The sequence below is a fragment of the Ochotona princeps genome, chromosome 2 (genome assembly GCF_030435755.1).
Source record: "Ochotona princeps isolate mOchPri1 chromosome 2, mOchPri1.hap1, whole genome shotgun sequence".
In the NCBI taxonomy this organism is placed as follows: Eukaryota; Metazoa; Chordata; class Mammalia; order Lagomorpha; family Ochotonidae; genus Ochotona; species Ochotona princeps.
In genome coordinates, this window is record NC_080833.1 from 114032431 (window position 1) to 114049511 (window position 17081).

The window sequence follows — 17081 nt, forward strand, 5'->3', positions numbered from 1 at the left end:
TTTTTAAATGTCTGTCTCCCTGTGTCTCCATCTTTTTGTGACTGTGTCTTCTCCTTCCCTCGGGCCTGTTACTCCACCGCTGTGATTTCCCTTGTCCTTTTTCTTTCTCCATATTTCTGCCCCTGCCTCTCCCTGCTCTTCCCTCCATTTCCGTTCTCCCTCTCCTGTTCGCATCTCTCCTCTCTCCCGTGGCACTCTCTCCTGAGTCCCCCCAGTCTCCCAATTTCTTGGATGGGTAGGAGGGCAGAAGGATGGGGAGGTAGGACTGTTGTTGCTGGGGGCTCATTAGGAAGAGATTGGTTTTTAATCAGCGCCATGGCAATGATGATGCAAGAACTGAGATGCCACCTGATCCCCTGCCCCTCTCTAGCCCCCCTCCTCAGGCCTCCTTTCCCCTCCAGCTCAGCCCATCTGCTGGCGCCTGGGCACCTGTCTGGGCCTGCCCAGGTGGGAGTTGGCACCTCCCAGACCTGGGGGTGGGGGAGGGAGGGAGCTTGGGGAAGAATTATGGGACTCCTCAGGGAATGCCTCACTCTGGAGAAAGCCCAAAAAAGGTTGATCAGCAACAGGGAAATGGCAAATACTTCCAACAACCTGAAGGCTGGCCATGCTTCCTGCTAGTGTTCTAGGCCGTTGGCAGCATTATCTCATTCTTTGCCATGACAACTTCAGCAGCAGAATCAGCCTTCCATAGCCCCATTTTGCAGGGAGAGATGTTGAGGCTCAAAAGTCTGTGATGTGTCCCAGCTCAGCTCACACAGCTCTTCCCTACAGCTCCTGGCTGTCTCTAGAGTCCTTTGCACTCATGGTTCGTGTTAGATACAGGGCTCAATGGTGACATCAACAGCTGTGCAGGGGAAAGCCACAGATGCCCAAACTCAGCTGGTTGCCTCCCTGTCCTGTCTCTGACCAGCTCTGCTGCTGCTGCCGCCACCCTGCAATGCACACAAACACACATGCACATATACACAAACATGCACAAGGACATACAGCACACAGGCATGCTGCAAGTGCCTGAGTTATCAATGTGAACTTAGTCCATGCCCATTTGGATTTAACTTTTCTCATGGCTTACTTGAAAGCCTGCGGGGCTGCCTTTCCTTCTCCCAGTGTCCTCCCAATCGCGCATCTGCCTCTCAACACTCGTCTCCTTTTTCCTAAGGCCCCTAATTCCCAATGCGTCAGGTTAAACTGAGACCTTCAGGAAAATTCCTTGTGGGAGTCTATGTCTAGAGTCTGGTTCCACTTTTCTTCTGGTGACTGGGTAGGTAGGAGGGTGGGGACCAGGGTTACAGGGGTGGGGAGACTGAGTCCCAAGGTATGAGGGCGGGGCACCAGCCTTTACGACAGAAAAAGGCAGTGGCCAGGACCCTGGCGTCTTCATCTGTGTCCTGGTTTTGTCCGAGGGCTCCCTTCTTGGCTCCCTTGCTTGGACCTGGGGAAGCCTTCTTCCCAGGTAAGGGAGACACCTAGGAGGAGCTGTCAAAGTTCCAGAGGGGACTCAGAATTTCTGACACTTCAGCCTGGCTTGCTGGGTTCATCTGTGGTCCTGCCCTGGCTCTCGCCCCAGCCCCACCCCTTCCCCAGCTCTCCATTTCTTGCTTATGAAATATGCATGGAGAACAGATGTCCCTGCTCCCCCTCTACCCACACCCCCCCCAGGGCCAGCCCCCGCCCCCAGCTCCCGGGGGGTTCCCAGATCCCTCTGCCAATGACTGCCTGGCCTGGCTGTTTAATATTGATGAGGGGGGGCCAGGCCAGCCAATGGAAGGCTGGGGGTGTGTGTGTGTATCTCCATATATATAATACAGGGCTGGGTCAGCTCAGGTGTGTGTTATGTATCTGTGAGTGTGTGTGAGTGTGTGTGTGAGGGCTGGGTGGCCCTGGTGAATTGTCAGGTCTACTCCTTCCACCCGGGCCCAACATCTCCTCACCATGTGTACCCCTTGCACCCACCCCGGATCCTGTACAGCCATGCAACGCTGCCCCCGAGGGCTCTAGAAAGCTGGTCACTAACTTTGCAGACGGATGATCCTGAGAAGCCAGAGGTGACTGGGGCCACCAACGTCACCCCCTGTCCTGCCGGCTGGGATCCCCTGCCAGGGTCTTCCTAGGTAAAGAGGGTCCTGGGGGTAGGGGAGGGGTGGGCACAACCCTCCCCTTCTCCAGCTCAAGCTACCTCTCACACATCTCCTTCTGGGATTCCTCTCTTCTTTGCTGTGTCTCTCCAGCTCTGCTTCTCTTCTCACTCCGTGTCTCTTCTTTGACTCCAGGCCTCTCTAACCTCAGCCCGGCTGAGACCGACAGAAGTAGGGCTGGGAAGTGCTAGCCTGGATGCTCGGAATTGCCGTTTCTCCAGCCCTTAGTGCCTGGAACTTTGATATCAGAAGTGGGTTTGGGCATAAGGACTTGATAGGGAACTAGAGACTGCTGCTGGGAAGTCTGTGGCGCAGGTGGAGACGGTCTGGGCCAGGTGGAGGGAGCAGAGAGAGAGGAAAGCATGGCATAAGGACCAGGGATGGGGGAATGTGGGGACCATGCAGAGGGAGAATCAGGCTGAGAAATTCCACAGCTGAACCCTTGCTCCCAATCCATGCCTGGGGACTGGGTGTTGGGGACAAGAGACATACTGGGAGATGTCGAATTTGGGGCCTCCCATCCAATTGCCATCCCCTGTTGCTCCCCTGGACCCCGGCATATGAGATGTGTTCTGTATTTTAGCACTGACCACCTTCTCTTTTGTGTTATGGTGTGGACATACTTGTGTGCCCTATTATCTCCACGGAGCTTTGTAACTGTGGACTTGGCTGGAACTTCTCTTCTCAGTGGTAGGATGGGGAAAGGCCCTGGGGGCAGAGCTGGGAGTCTTGCAGGTAGCAGCGCCAGGGCCAGGGAGGAAGGGCAGATGTGACTGGGGGCAGCCTCAGCGCCTGTTTCTGACCACTAAGGAAAAGTGAAGGCAACTGAGAGTCCTCCTGCCCCCGTGATGCATCCTCCCACACGGAGCCCTTTCCCCAGCTTTTCCCAGGTGAAGCTCCTGCTTTATTCCCTGGGAGCAAGTACCAGATTTTCTTTCTTGTCTCAGGGTGAATGCCACAAGGGTGGATCCAAGAAGCTGTCTGTGTCCTCCTTGTCTGCCTGCTGGGTCTATGTCAGAATTGTCTCGGGCTGTGGGAGAGTGTTGGGGCAGGAAACGGATCACTTTTCCTTTCCCAGGCCTCCTTGTAAAGTCTCCAAAAGGGCCAGGGAATGTCATGGGCTGCTGGTGATGAGGACAGAGCTGGAGGAAGGGCTGGTCCTGGGCTGGGAATTGTGGTGAGAGGAGATGCTGTTCTGGTAGGATCTGATGTAGGCAGCGCCTGTGTTGCGGAGGTCTAGGGGGCTGGGAGGGACCGGGCTGGGCCAGCTGTGCTGAGCTCCATATGTCCCAGTCCACTGTACAATGGGGCAATCTGCATGTCTGCCCACCCTCCACCCTCAAGGAGCATGGCTGTGGAGGGGCCCTGCAAGGGAGGGGAAGGGGTTGGCAGAGCAAAGCCTGCAGCCCTGCGTCCCCACTCCCTATCTCCCCTACTCTGCACCCCTGCTCAAGGTAGGAAAGGTCTGGAGCCGTAGGCAACCTTTCTCGGTACTGTGGCTCTGATCCTGCTCAGCTTTTCCCTCTTATTTGTTTACCTGGTACCATTAAAAAAAAAAAGACATGCATAACCCCAGGGTCACCGTTTTGGCCCCTTTTAAGAGTACTGCTCAAGACTGTGAAGTATATTTCCACTGGTGTGTAGAAGAGCTGCAAGGTCATCTCTGTCACCTATGTGTAACTCTGTGTCATTTTAGCAACTTCCCTTGTCCTGCCTCCAGCTTGTGGCCACCTACATTCTATTTTCTACTTCCATGAATCAGAGGCCTCATGCAAAAGCAATCGTACAGTATTTGTTCCTTCAGCCTTGTCTCCTCCAGCTTCATTTTTAAGACTTCTTCCTTGTTAAGACTGGATAATATTCCCTGTGTGTTTCTGTCACATCGTGTTCCTCTGTTCATTCACTTATGGCCACTTGAGCTGCTTCTGTCTCTTGGCTGTCATGGGGAGTGCTCCCGTGAACCTGGGTGTCTTTATCTGGCTATGTACCCAGGAATGGGATTTCTGGATCGTGTAGGAGTTCTGATTTTGGTTCCAAGGAACATTCATACTGTTTGCCACAGAGGCTGTGTCATTTATCACCTCCCCAACAGGGTCCGAGGAGTCCCGTTTCTCTACAGCCTTGCCAACACTGACTTTGTTTTATTTTAGGAGTCGGTCTGATGGGTGTGAAGGGATAATTCGTTGGGTTTTGATGTGCTTCCCTAATGGTTCGTGATGTTAAGCATCTTTCTCATATACTTGTTGCCTGTTTGTGTGTCATCTTTGGAGAAATACCCGTTCAAATCCTTTGCCCGCGTTTTAGTCAGGCTACATGATTTTTTATTACTGGGTTTGAAGATCTTCACGTGTTCTGTCTATTAACTCCTTGCCAGGTATTTTTCTCTCATTCTGTAAGTTGTTGACTGACTGTGCCTTTTATGTTCTAAAGTTGAGTTTGATGCTGCCCCACTTTGCTATGTGCGCTTTTGTTGCCTGCGTTTTGGATGTCATATCCAACACATCATAGCAGGTCCAACGTCTCAATACGTTGCCCTGTTTTAGAGTTCTATCGTCCCATCCTGCTGGGTGTGTCCTCATCACTCCCGCAGTCCTTGTGACTTTCCGGGTTGCCTTCCCTTCTGGGTAGTGTTCTTTCCACTGCCCTCCAACTGCTCCAGCTTCCAGCCCAGACTCCAAAGCCCCATCCTTGTGCCAGTTCTTCCTCACGTTCACAGCTCCACCCCCCTCCCAGCTCCTCTCAAGCCGTCCTCCTCTGCACCACCGCTGGGAGCTGTCCACTTCCCCCTCCCTCCTTCTGACCCAGTTGGTTTTCTGTTTTCTTTCCCAGGCTCCGGGCTGGGACGCTGACCATGAAACCCTGAAGTGGCTCGGCTTGCCAGAGTTCAGTGTCCGGTGCCCTTCCTGCCCCTCCCGCAATCGGCATTCAAGCTCCCGGAGGGAGGGAGGGGTAGGGAGGGGATCCCAATCGCCCGGGCTCGGGGTCTTCCATCATGATGCTCAACTCAGATACGATGGAGCTGGACCTGCCTCCCACTCACTCGGAGACCGAGTCGGGTTTCAGCGACTGTGGGGGCGGGGCGGGTCCTGAGAGTGCTGGGCCGGGGGGTCCTGGAGGGGGCCAGGCCCGGAGCCTAGAGCCGGGAGAGCCAGGTCGCAAAGACCTGCAGCACCTGAGCCGGGAGGAGCGCAGGCGCCGACGCCGCGCCACTGCCAAGTACCGCACGGCGCACGCCACGCGGGAGCGCATCCGAGTGGAAGCCTTCAACTTGGCCTTCGCCGAGCTGCGCAAACTGCTCCCGACGCTGCCGCCTGACAAGAAACTCTCCAAGATCGAGATCCTGCGCCTTGCCATCTGCTACATCTCCTACCTGAACCACGTGCTGGACGTCTGAACTCGCCCCGGAGTCGCGCTTGCTCTGGGCTTCTGTGTCTCCTGTCACTGCTGCCTCTCGGTTCGGAGCGGCGCCTCCTCCTCCCCAGAACCCGCACCGAGGTGCCCAGGCGCAAAGGCCGCCCGCTCAGGCAGGGTTCACCACCTCCACTTGAATGCGACTTTGTTTCCCGGATCGGCCATCCTGGGGCCGTTTTCCTGTGGGGGTTGTTGGAGCCCAGTGGGTCACAATGGTTGGCTAGAGCCTACAGTATGGAGCCCTTGCTGGGCTAAGGCACACTCAGGGTCTCCCTGTGGCAGATCGAATGAGTTGCTGCCTCTTCTTACCCCTAGGTCCAGACTTTCCCTGACCCCAGACCCGTGCTTGATTCCCTCATCAGTCAGCTTTCTATGCCCATGGTGGGGATAGGGCTTCTGTACTGGAAAGGGGGAAGGGCTAGGGTGACCGCGGGCAGGGGACTTCCTGCTCCCACTTCAGTCTAGCCAGCTTGGGGATGGGGTGGGAGGGTAAGGAATGGGAAGACCCCTGCCAGGGGGTACTCGGAGCAGCTGGAACAACTCTACTTCTCTTTTGCCCATCTTATTCTTGAAGTTTAAAAGGTTCAGACCTCAGACCCCACTTGGTAGTGAGTGCCTTGTCCCAGCAATTCAGCACCCCTGCCTCTCCCACACCTCCCATTCCAGCTTCCCTTTTCCCTGTGTGCCACTAGAGAAAGGTCAAATCTAGATCCTGGATAAGGGCCGACATCCCAGGAAAGGCCCAGACCACTTGCAAGGGTCCAGGCCATGAGTGGGCAGCATCTCAGCCTACCCTGAAAAGGTGCAAAACCCGTTCGGGTCCCATCTCCCTCCGCTGCAGGGAGTGAGGCCCTATTACCGTCCCCTGGGAATGCTCACTTCTCCTGGCCCTCCAGCCTGTTGTGTGTGTGTGTGTGTGTGTGTGTGTGTGTGTTGGGAAGCTCCCTTAATCAGCCTTTGGCAGGGGAAAAGACTGCCTCCCTGGCCTGGTGGCCCTCTGCACCCCTCTCTCCAAGTCCCTGAGCCTCGCCTGCTCACTGCTGCCCAGGGTCTGCCTACCACGAAGGCAGCCCCTTTGGACCTGTGCAGGAGACATACTCACTGATGTCCGTACTCTCTCTTCCCTCACACCAAACTCCTCGCTGCAAGGATATTTATGTATGTATGTATTTATTTATTCATCTATGTATTTATTTATTTATTTATAAATGTCACTATTTATTGCCGAGTTGTGCACTTTGGGGTAGAGTGAGGCACGCCCAGCAATGGCCTCTCTTCTTACCTCCCTTGTTCCTCTCCTACTCCTGCTCTGCCCCCAGGTATGCCTGCATCCCCTGCGCCCCCCATGCCCAGCCCTGTCCTCCCGGCCACTGCCTATCCTGACGTACTAGTCGTCTTCCAAGCTAGTGCCCCTCCGGGCATCCTTCCTCAAGGACCCTCCACTCCCAGACAATCCCACTCGCCCTGCCCTGGAACCCTTGCTTCTTCCTGATCTGAAAGCAGACCCCGAGTCCTGTGTGTGATTCCCTCCTGTGGCATTTTCAAGTTCAGACAGAGACATTAAAGTGACCTCGTTCTAGCACCAGGGATGGCTGTGGATCACTTGATTGGGTGGGGAAGCTGGCTTTTGGTTATGGGAGGATGGGACCAAGTCTCCTAGGTCTTGATGGCTCTTCTGAAGAGGCCTGGCAGCTCAGAACGACAGAGGAATGAAGACAGAGAGAAGGGCCACAGGGTACGGGCCAGGGGCAGGTGTAACCCACAGGCCCCATGGGTGCCCCGCTTGACACAGAGTGACACTCACCGACTTCTCTGATGTTGTGCTTCAGCTCCTGTGTCCCATGGGCTTGAGCAAGAGCCAAGTGTCCCAGTGGGACTCCAGGAAACAGGTGTCTGTGGGTTCACGCTGCCAGGAAGGGCCGTGACATGAACTTGCAACACTGGCTTCGCCTCTGTGCGCCTATACTGGGTCAGAACTCCTTTCAATGTCACTTCTTGGTCGTGTTGTGTTCCCCAGCCGTAGGGGACTGTGGAGCACATGCTGGGGGACCTGGGACTGAGAGTGGGGATGGAGATTTAGAACAAGATCCCTGAAGGAACGTCCAAGGAATCCTGGAAGGCGTTCAAATTATGTGAGAAACTGAAGCCCAGAGAGGGGATGAGCCAGGTCCTGACCCCACAGCTTGTGGGGAGGTATAGCTGAGGCTGGGACCCAGGCTCCTTGGCCCCTTCCTGCCACTGCCCTCGACCTCGCTGAAATGAGCTGTCGACAGGTGGCGCTCTGTCAGATTCTCCGTAGAAGCAATCAGTGAAAGCAGAGGCTCCATTTGGGTAAGAGCAGCCTTGGAGGCAGTTTGATGTCTTCACACACCAAAGGGGAGAGACAGAAACAGACCTTTCCAGGGCCAAGGAGCAAAAGCTATGATTCACAACAGCTGGCACTGCCTGGCAACAGAGGCACCCACCTGTGGGGATACTGGGGGCGGGGCACTCCAGCTCCAGTGAGACACTGTCAAGCTCACCTGAGAAGGCGGGAGGGAGGAGCGGGACGGAGGTGATGTCCACCAATCCCCGAAAAATCTTCATCTTTGATGAGCAAAGAGAAATATCCTGCAGCAAGGAGGATTTGAGTTAGACCTAGGGAGGAACCTCCATGGAGGAACCATGCAAAGTGCCCCGCCCATAGCCTGACAAGAAAGAGGGCCAAACTGAGGTGGGGGGCACATCCGTTGGAGGAGGACACAGAAATCAACTGCCCCCAAAGGCAGGTGAACCCTTGTCCAGTGAGGTGCTGTGTTGCCCCAGGATGCTGGGCTGGGACTAGAACCCATGGTTTCCTCTCATGGCCATCCTGTGTGCTCTGTGCCTCTCCTCAATTGAAAGCAGGAGGACTGGTGATGGGGAGGGGAGGTTCCCCACGAGGGTCCCTCAGTGCCTGGGGGAGGGGAACGAAGGGAGGCAGCCGCAGCTGTTCTATAGCTAGCCACAAATTTCTTCAGATAATCGATTGGCTTCGGCCTCCGAAGGAGGTGGAGAATGGGAGGGGGAAGAGAGTGGGGGAACCCCAGTGGGAGAGGGCCAGTCTAGGTGGGTGGAAGTCTTTGGACAGAGTGAGGGCTGCGGGACTGTTAGGGAGTGAGGAGGAAAGGGGTTTTTGTGAGAGGACAGTTGGGTGGGAGTAGGAGCACTGGCCAGGGGAGCCAGCGGGGCCAGTTTGGGGCTCCAGGTAAGAGGACTCTTCCATCTCAGCCCTGCCTTCCTGCTGAGTATCCCAAGGCCCCTTCGGCCAGTCCCTGCCCACCTCCATCCTGTGGGCCCCAGGCCTCCATCCTGTCCCTCAGTGTGGTTCCCTCAGGCCTTTCAGCACGTCCCACTGGCAGTGGCAGAGCAGAAAGCCAGCCTCCAGGCTTGGGAGTCAGGAGGCTCCCAGCCACGCCTGCCGGGGTCCGTGTGATGGGTGTGGAAGACAGGAAGGTGTGAGGAGCATTGCTTCCACTGCAGGCAGGGCCGCGAAGATCACCTGAATGCAGCCCGCTTTCCATTGCCGGACACCGGACTTCCCCACTGAGTTTCCTGTAACCTACCTAGGCATTGTCTGCCCCTGCGGGGTTAACGTGTCGTATCTATGCGAGCTTGAAAGTTGATGTTGCTGATACTCGCTTTTAGCAAAAAGGTTTTTACTATTGCTGTCACAGCTGCCTTCATTGGCAATATACTGATCAGGGTGTTAACTCCCCCTTTCGATCCTATGCTGATCAGAGGCATAGCAGAAACCTATTAGGATTTTCCTCCTATTGGCTATATGCTAATCAAGGGTGTTCTGTCCCCCGGTGGTGGGAACCTGTGTTCAGGGCTTTTCCTCTTCCATTGATCTTATGCTAATCAAGGGTGCTAGTCTCCAGGTATAGGGGAAACCCATTCTTTCCCTCTTTCTTTGATCTTTGGGTCCTGCCTCCTGTGTTACATTTCCTCCCTTAGCTGATTCAAGACCAGTTGTAGAATGAGGATTGTAGTAGGAATGTGTTACTGATTGATAGGTGCCAGCATGGATAACATCCTGCCTTAGGTGAAACAAACGGCAGAATTATCTTTAGTAACACCCATTTAATCATGACGTAAAAAAGTCTGAGCCAGAGTTTAACTGATTCTGTATAAATAAAGCGGACGGCTTTATTGCTGGGTCCACTATCATCATGGAATTCTTTTTTTTGTGTGTGTGTATATAAAAACTTTTATTTTTGATCTATGTCTGTAAGTTTATTCTATATACAAATGAAATGTGTCTTGTTTCTTTTCTTAAAGATGACACCAATGAATATAATCACTTGTTTAAACTAAAACCAGGTAAGATTCAAAAGATATAATCCAATCTTTTCCAAAAGTTTCATAAATAAGTACGGGTTCTAATGTAGCAGATTGAGTCAAGTATAAGACCTCTACATCGCCTGGATCAAGTCCCAGCTACTCCATGTTTGCGACCAGCCTCCTACCAATGTCACAAGGATGCACCAGGTGACAGCCGAGTGTGCAGGTTCCCCTGCCAGGTGCACCAGGTGACAGCCGAGTGTGCAGGTTCCCCTGCCAGGTGCACCAGGTGACAGCCGAGTGTGCAGGTTCCCCTGCCAGGTGCACCAGGTGACAGCCGAGTGTGCAGGTTCCCCTGCCAGGTGCACCAGGTGACAGCCGAGTGTGCAGGTTCCCCTGCCAGGTGCACCAGGTGACAGCCGAGTGTGCAGGTTCCTGTCACCTTGCAGTGGACTTTGATGCAGTTCCTGCTCCTGACGTCTACCTGGTTTAACCCTGGCTGTTGTTTCTATTTGAGGAACAAACCAAAACAGAAAATAACTTCTTTCTCTTGCTATCACTGTGGCTTTCAAATAAATAAATGTATCTTTTTAAAGATATCATCATGGAATTCTAGTGGTCCGTCTCTTTCTTTCTCTCTTTGCGCCGACTCCATGCACACTTCACAAGTTCCGAACTCCCGGCCGGAGCTGGACTCCGGCACACGCCCCATGCTCACACGCAGGACACCGCAGGCTGCCATATGGCCCCTTTGTGCCTGCACAATGGAGGCCTGGCCCGTGCCCGTTTCTGGGTGTGGGCACTCTGTGTGTGTGTGGGGGGGTTCTTCTCTCTCCTCTCCTACACTTTCGTTTGTCTCCAGTCCCCCAGGCCTGACTTCTTCATCTCTTCTTCCTCTCCCTGGAAGGACCCTCACACCACTCCCATGCTTTAGCTTTTACTTCATTAAAATAATATTTATTTTTATTTAAAAGGCAGTTTTTTTTTTCAGAGAAAGGAGAGAAAGAAAGAGAGAAAGCTTTCATCTGCTGGTTCACTCCCCAAATGACCACAATGGCCAGAGCTGAGCTGATCTGAAGCCAGGAACCAGGAGCTTCTTCCTGATCTCCCACATAGATGTAGGATCCCAAGGGCTTAGGTTATCTTCTGCTGCTTTCCCATGACATAAGCATGGAGCTGGATCAGAAGTGGAGCAGCCGGGACTTGAACCAATGTCTGTATGGTATGCCAGCACCATAGGCTAAAAACTAGCCTGATGTGCCACATACTCGCCCTTTCTACTTCTTTCTTGGTTTCAGTCCCAGTGCCGTGCAAGGACAGAAGGAGAAGGCACTCACCCAGGTTGCATGAGAGAGAGAGAGAGAGAGAGAGAGAGAGAGAGAGAGAGAGAGAGAGAGAGGAGGAGGCAGAGGAGGTGGCTGTGGCAGCAGCAGCAATGTTGTGCTAGGAGGAGAGAATGAGAACCCATGCCTCTAGCAGTGCCAGCAGCCTATAAGGGTGCTGGTTCAAGTCCCGACCCCATGTGCTCCAGCAAGTAACTAACACACCGTCCCTGAGTGTAACCTTTCGCATCTATAAAATCAGGTCAATGGCAAGGTCCTCCAAGGTGTCCTGAGGGTTAAATGAAATCCTTGTGACGGTGCTTGGCACCCTAAGGACTTGCCAAATGAGACCTAGGGGCAGTAAATACAGGTCAGCCTGTATTGGTGCACTCTCCGAGGTGCTAGGTCAGGGGAGGGGCTGGATTTACAGCACCCCTTCCACCAGACCAGCTGGGCACCCATGATGATGCAGGCTTCCCTGGAGAGATGGCTCTGGAATCAAGACCCTAGTGGGTTTCCTGAGTGTATCACTCAGAAGTCCAAGTGAATACCCAGGAGTGCTGAGCAGGAGCAATTTCTGAGCTGACCTCCCTGGAACATTCAGTAGGCAAGTTATGAAATCAACTGCAGCTGAGGAGACGCAGGGAACAGGAGAAGCAGAAGGAAAGAGAGGAGTGCGTGTTTGAGGAGTGGCCTGGGGACTCTTGCATTGAATAAGCAGCTAGAAGCTAGATCTAATTATTGCTTGTTGAACACTGCCCCCTGCTGGCCGCTAGCAAAGATGTTTTTGACCATTCCTTCTCTGCCAGGTAAGCTGCCGGGAAACTGGAAAAGAAACCTCTGGTTAGGGACAAAGCTGGAGGCAAATGTGGTGGGACCAGCAATTCGAAGTTCTGTGCTCCTGAGGAAAGGTTAGGGGCGGGGGGAAGGTGGTGGGAAGAAGGTGAGAGAGGGCTGGAGTCTAACGAGGGATGAACAGAGGCTAGAAATCATGCATATTTCTTGTATAGGTGTCAGTGATTTATGCTATTCAGATCTTTTTTTTGTTTGTTTGTGCCTCTCTCATTTGTTGCATGTCTATGTTTGTGCCTGGGCAGTCTTAGCGGCTCCTGAGCTTTTGTACATGCGTGCTTCTTTGGGGGTGTTTTCTTTATGTGGGCCTCCTAGTGGTGTGCACTTCGTTATCTAGGCAGCTGTGGGGTGTGACGCAAGGGCTGGAAGCCAGAATCCCTTCTGCTCCCTCCAGCCCCAGGCCACAGGGCTACTTGTAGGTGGTGGTCTTTACTGACTGCAGACATTCCAACCTCAGAGCCTTGTTCGCTCTAACTCTGGGCCTCCCAAGCAGGGTCTCCAGTGGGATTCCCCCTGAAAGCGAGGAGTGAGGAGGGCCCTGTAATCAGAGCCTCTAGACCACACACCTCCTTTTTACCCATCCTGGAGTTCAAGTCCAGCTTTCTCCTCTTTCAGTCTGCTCCCAGCCTCCTTCATAGATGGATGCTATTTATTCAGTGCTGTGTATGGCCACTGATCAGCCAGTGTGTACTGGACACACTCTTCTGGGTTCTGACATACACGCTGTGGGCTCTCCCCACTGTCTACTGAGAAGGGGACATGTGGAGACAGACAAGTAAGCATAGCACTTTCCTGACAGTGACAAGTAGTATGTGCAAGGAACAGAAGCAGTTGCAAGAAAGGGAGTGACGGGACTGGCACTGTGGCATAGCAGGTAGAGCCCTGGCCTGCAGTGCTAGTGTCCCATACAGTTGTTAGTTTGAGTCTCGGCTGCTCCACTTCTGAACCGGCTTCTTACGAGTGCCCCTGAGAAAGCAGCAGAAGATAGCCTGAGGTCTCGGGCCTGTGCACTCCTGTGCCAGATCTGGAGGAGGCTCTTGGTTCTTATCGGGGCCATTTGAGGACCGAGCTGCTTTAGAAAGGAAGCAAATCTCTCTTTCTGTCTCTCCCTTTCTCTCTTTCTCTGTGTAACTCTATCTTTCAAAATATAGAAAATAATCTTTCAAAATAAGAGAAACAGAATGAACTCTGACCTGACCTGGTGCTGGCGAGGGAGGAAGCTGCTGTTGGAAGGGCACAGGGGCACATAGTGAATTCTGTGGCATGCTGTCAAGGTTGTTCTTGCTCCCTCCTTCAGCTGCTTTGCTGGCCAGAGGTGCTGCTTCCCCAGCTGTGGGTGTTGACTTGTGACTGTGTCCCTTGCCAGGAACTGCCTCTGGGGGAAGAAGCCAGGGATAGCCAAGAAAGGCCGCCCATGTCCAGGGAGATCATGATGAAGCCTAGTGGTTAAGATGCCCACATTCTGGGGCTCATGTGATGGCTCAACAGGCTAATCCTCCCCTTGCATGTGCTGGAATCTCATATGGGCACTGGTTTATCCTGGTTGCTCTACTTCTCATCTAGCTCCCTGCTTGCAGCCAGGAAAAATAGAAGAGGATGGCCCATGTCCTTGGGATCCTGCGCCTATGTGGGAGGCCTGGAAGAAGCTCCTGGCTTTGGATCAGCTCAACTCTGACCATTGTGGCCGTTTGAGGAGTGAACCAGCAGATGGAAGATTTTTGTCTTTCTTCTCTGTAAATCTCCCGTTTCAATAAAAATAAATACATGTTTTTTAAAAGATGCCCACCTCTGAGTTGAATGTTTGGGTCTGATTCTCTGTTCTGCGCCTGGCTGCTACACACTGTGGGAGGCAGCAGGGTTGGTTCCAGTGATAGGGTTCCCGCCATCCGGGTGGGAGACCTGAATGGAATTCACAGGTTCTTTTCAGGCCTTGTTACGGGAGCTTGGGCTGTGTGTCTTGAAAAGAAAACAGTCCCAGAACGCTACCTACCACAGTGATTCGAGGGCATTGGAGAAAGGAAAGTCTGGACCCTAAAAGGCGTGGTGAGCAAGAAAGCACAGTGAACGCTTGGTGTTCTGAGGACTTAGAATGCCGGGGACATGAAGGCTAGGAGAGAATGAAGTGGAGGAGTAGAGCAGGTCCCTGCCAGCAGAAGCCCTGGGTGCGTGGTGGCAGAGGCCCTGGGTGCGTGGTGGCAGAGGCCCTGGGTGCGTGGTGGGCAGCCAGCACTTTGCTGCAGGTGTGGGGCAGCCAGTGAGTAATCTCCAGTAGAGGTGCTAGATGCCATCACAAGTTTAGTGTTTAGCAATGTCACACCAAGGACAATTACTTCATTTTCTTCAAGACCTTTTATTTATTGTATTTTGAGAGGCAGAATGAAAGAAAGATGGAGAAAAGGAGAAGACAGATATTCCTAAATGGAATATTTCATTACTTCCTAAATGGCCTCAAATGACTGGGGCTGGGCCAGGGTAAAACCAGGAGCTAGGGACTTAGCCCAGGTTTGTCACATGGATGGCAGGGGTCTAAGTACTTGAACCATCTTCCACTATTTCCCCAGGCCATTATCAGGAAACTGGATCAAAAGTGGACCAAACGGGGACTCAAACTGGTGTCTATATGGGATAGTAGAGCTACAGCCTGTGGATGAACCTGCTGAGCTTCCAAAGATTTTTTTGTTAGTATTCTAAATCCTTAGTTGCCATTTTATGAATGCTTCTAGCACTTATGCACTTAAAAATATTTATCTATTTTTATTGGAAAGGCAAATTTACCTAGAGAAGGAGAGACAGAGAGAAAGATTTTTCATCTGCTGGTCACTCCCCAAGTGGCCCCTGGTTGGAGCTGAGCCGATCCAAAGTCAGAAGCCAGGAGCCTCTTCTGGGTCTTCCATGTGGGAGAAGGGTCCTAAGGCTTTGGGCCATTCTCTACTGCCTCTCAGGCCACAGGTATAGAGCTAGATGGGAAGTGGAGCATCCAAGATATGAACTGGCGCCCATATGGGATCCTGGTGTGTGCAAGGTGAGGAATTGGCCACTGAGCTATTGCGACAGGCCCACCAAAGAAGATTCTTAAGACAGACAAGAAAGAGCAATTTTTACGGGGATAGCTTTGGGAGGTTTTTCCAGGGTCAGTATGAATAGATCAGTCTGTGTTTAGGAAGTGACAGTGGGAATGGGGGAGTGGGGACAAATTTCAGAAACCTAATGGAAGGGTGGCTTTACCATACTACAGGCTAGAAGAGAACTCCCAGGTTTGTGGACCAGGAGCCTGGATGGACACAGGTGCCACTTTCCAAAGCAGAGTTAGGGAAGAGGAGAAGCTGGGGAGTTGGGGCGATGGAGACAGTGAGCATCTCCTAGCAAGGATAAAATGAGCCTTCCCAGGGAACTGTCCAGAAGAAGGGTGGCCTTCTGGGTCTGGGGCTGAAGAGTTGTACCTCTCCACTAGGATTTCTCCCAGCAATCTCCAAGTGCACATCCCCAAACTGGCCACATTATCTTCACTCTACAACTCTGCTCCTCCCTCTGTTTTCTCAGTAGATAAATAGTTCGCCAACAGCATTCCACTGCCCTGATCATTACACCTCGTTTCCCCCTGCGCCCACCTCCAATCCATCATTGGCTGTTTATTTTGCCTATCAAACATGATGTGAAACTGTCTTGAGCTGGCATGTGGTGAAGCAAGTTAAGCCGCCTGCTGAGCCTGCAAGACATAACAGCATTGGCTCGAGTCCCAGCTGTTCCACTTCCTGTCCAGCTCCCTGCTAATATACCTGGAATAGCCATGGAAGATGGCCCAAGTGCATGGTCCCCTGAGACCCATGTAGACAATGAGGATGGAGTTGAGGGTCCTGGCTGCAGCTGAAATATTTGGGAAGTGAACCAGTGTAAGATGTCTGTCTCTGGTTCTGACTTATTCTTGTTCTCTGTTGCTCCCCACCCACTTTTTTTTAGGATTTATTTTATTTTTATTTGAAAGGCACAGTTACAAAAAGAAAGAGAGAGAGAGTACTTTCATCCACTCTTCATTCCCCAGATAGCCTCGGTTGGCCAGAACTAAGCCAAACCAAAGCCAGAAGCCAGGTGCTCCTTCTGGGTCTCCCATGTGGGTACAGAATCCCAAGGACTTGAGTCATTCTCCACTGCTTTCCCAGCCACAAAAGGGAGCTGGGTGGGAAATAGAGCAGCCAGGACAAGACTGGAGCCATATGGGATGTTCGCACCACTGTGTGGTAGGTTAAGAATCATGTGGGATGCTGGCACCACAGGTGGTCCTTAGGCTACCACACCTTGGTGCCAGCCCAAACTCCCTCTTTTTCTTCTTTTAAGATTTATTTTATTTTTATTGGAAAGTCAGATACACAGAAAGGAGGAAATACGGACAGGAAGATCTTCTGTCCGATGATTCACTCCCCAAGTGGCTGTAATGACTGGAGCTGAGCTGATCCAAAGCCAGGAGCAAGGAAACTCTTTCGGGTCTCCAACATGGGTACAGGGTCCCAAGGCTTTGGGCCATCCTCGACTGCTTTCCCAGGCCACAAGCAGTGGATGGGAAGTAGGGCTGCTGGGATTGGAACCAATGGCTGTATGGGATCCCAATGCATGCAAGATGACAACTTTAGCCACTAGCCTACTGCCCTGGGCCCCTCCCTCTTTTTCTTTAATTCAGTTTTTCAAACAAATAAGCAAATATTTTAAAGAATTTATTTTAATTTTATTGTTAATATTGTTTGCTTAGTTGCTAGGGATGCATGTCCCTGTGGGCTTCCAATTAGGGTGCTGAGGGTCAAGATATGAAGGAAGGTGGTGGGACAAATGTTTCACTTTCTTTTTTCTCTGTGTTTGCAGGGGGGGAAGGGAAAGGGACCACTCCTTGCTCTTAAACTGCATCAGCACCCAGGGATGGGGGATAGTCATTTGACTACACCTTAAAGATCCTAGGGTGGGGGAAGAATGTCCCAAGGGTGTTACTTGACTGTGTTTGTTTGTTTGTTTGTTTTCACATTTACTCATTTTTATTGGAAAATCAGATATACAGGGAGGAGGAGAG

The 17081-nt window shown here is 52.5% G+C and overlaps 1 protein-coding gene across 2 annotated transcripts; it reads left to right on the plus strand.

Annotated features, from left to right (window-relative positions):
- Positions 1-1383: 1383 nt before the first annotated feature.
- On the plus strand, positions 1384-5638 carry NHLH1 (nescient helix-loop-helix 1). Of its 2 annotated transcripts, XM_058660503.1 has the most exons (3): positions 1384-1456; positions 1973-2114; positions 4968-5638. In XM_058660503.1, the coding sequence occupies exon 3, from the start codon at positions 5131-5133 to the stop codon at positions 5530-5532; it is 402 nt and encodes a 133-aa protein (XP_058516486.1). In that variant the 5' UTR covers positions 1384-1456; positions 1973-2114; positions 4968-5130; the 3' UTR covers positions 5533-5638. The 2 variants fall into 2 exon arrangements, with proteins under 2 accessions (XP_058516486.1, XP_004589143.1); XM_004589086.2 differs by lacking the exon at positions 1384-1456 and having other exon boundaries at positions 1677-2114.
- The last annotated feature ends 11443 nt before the right edge of the window (positions 5639-17081 follow it).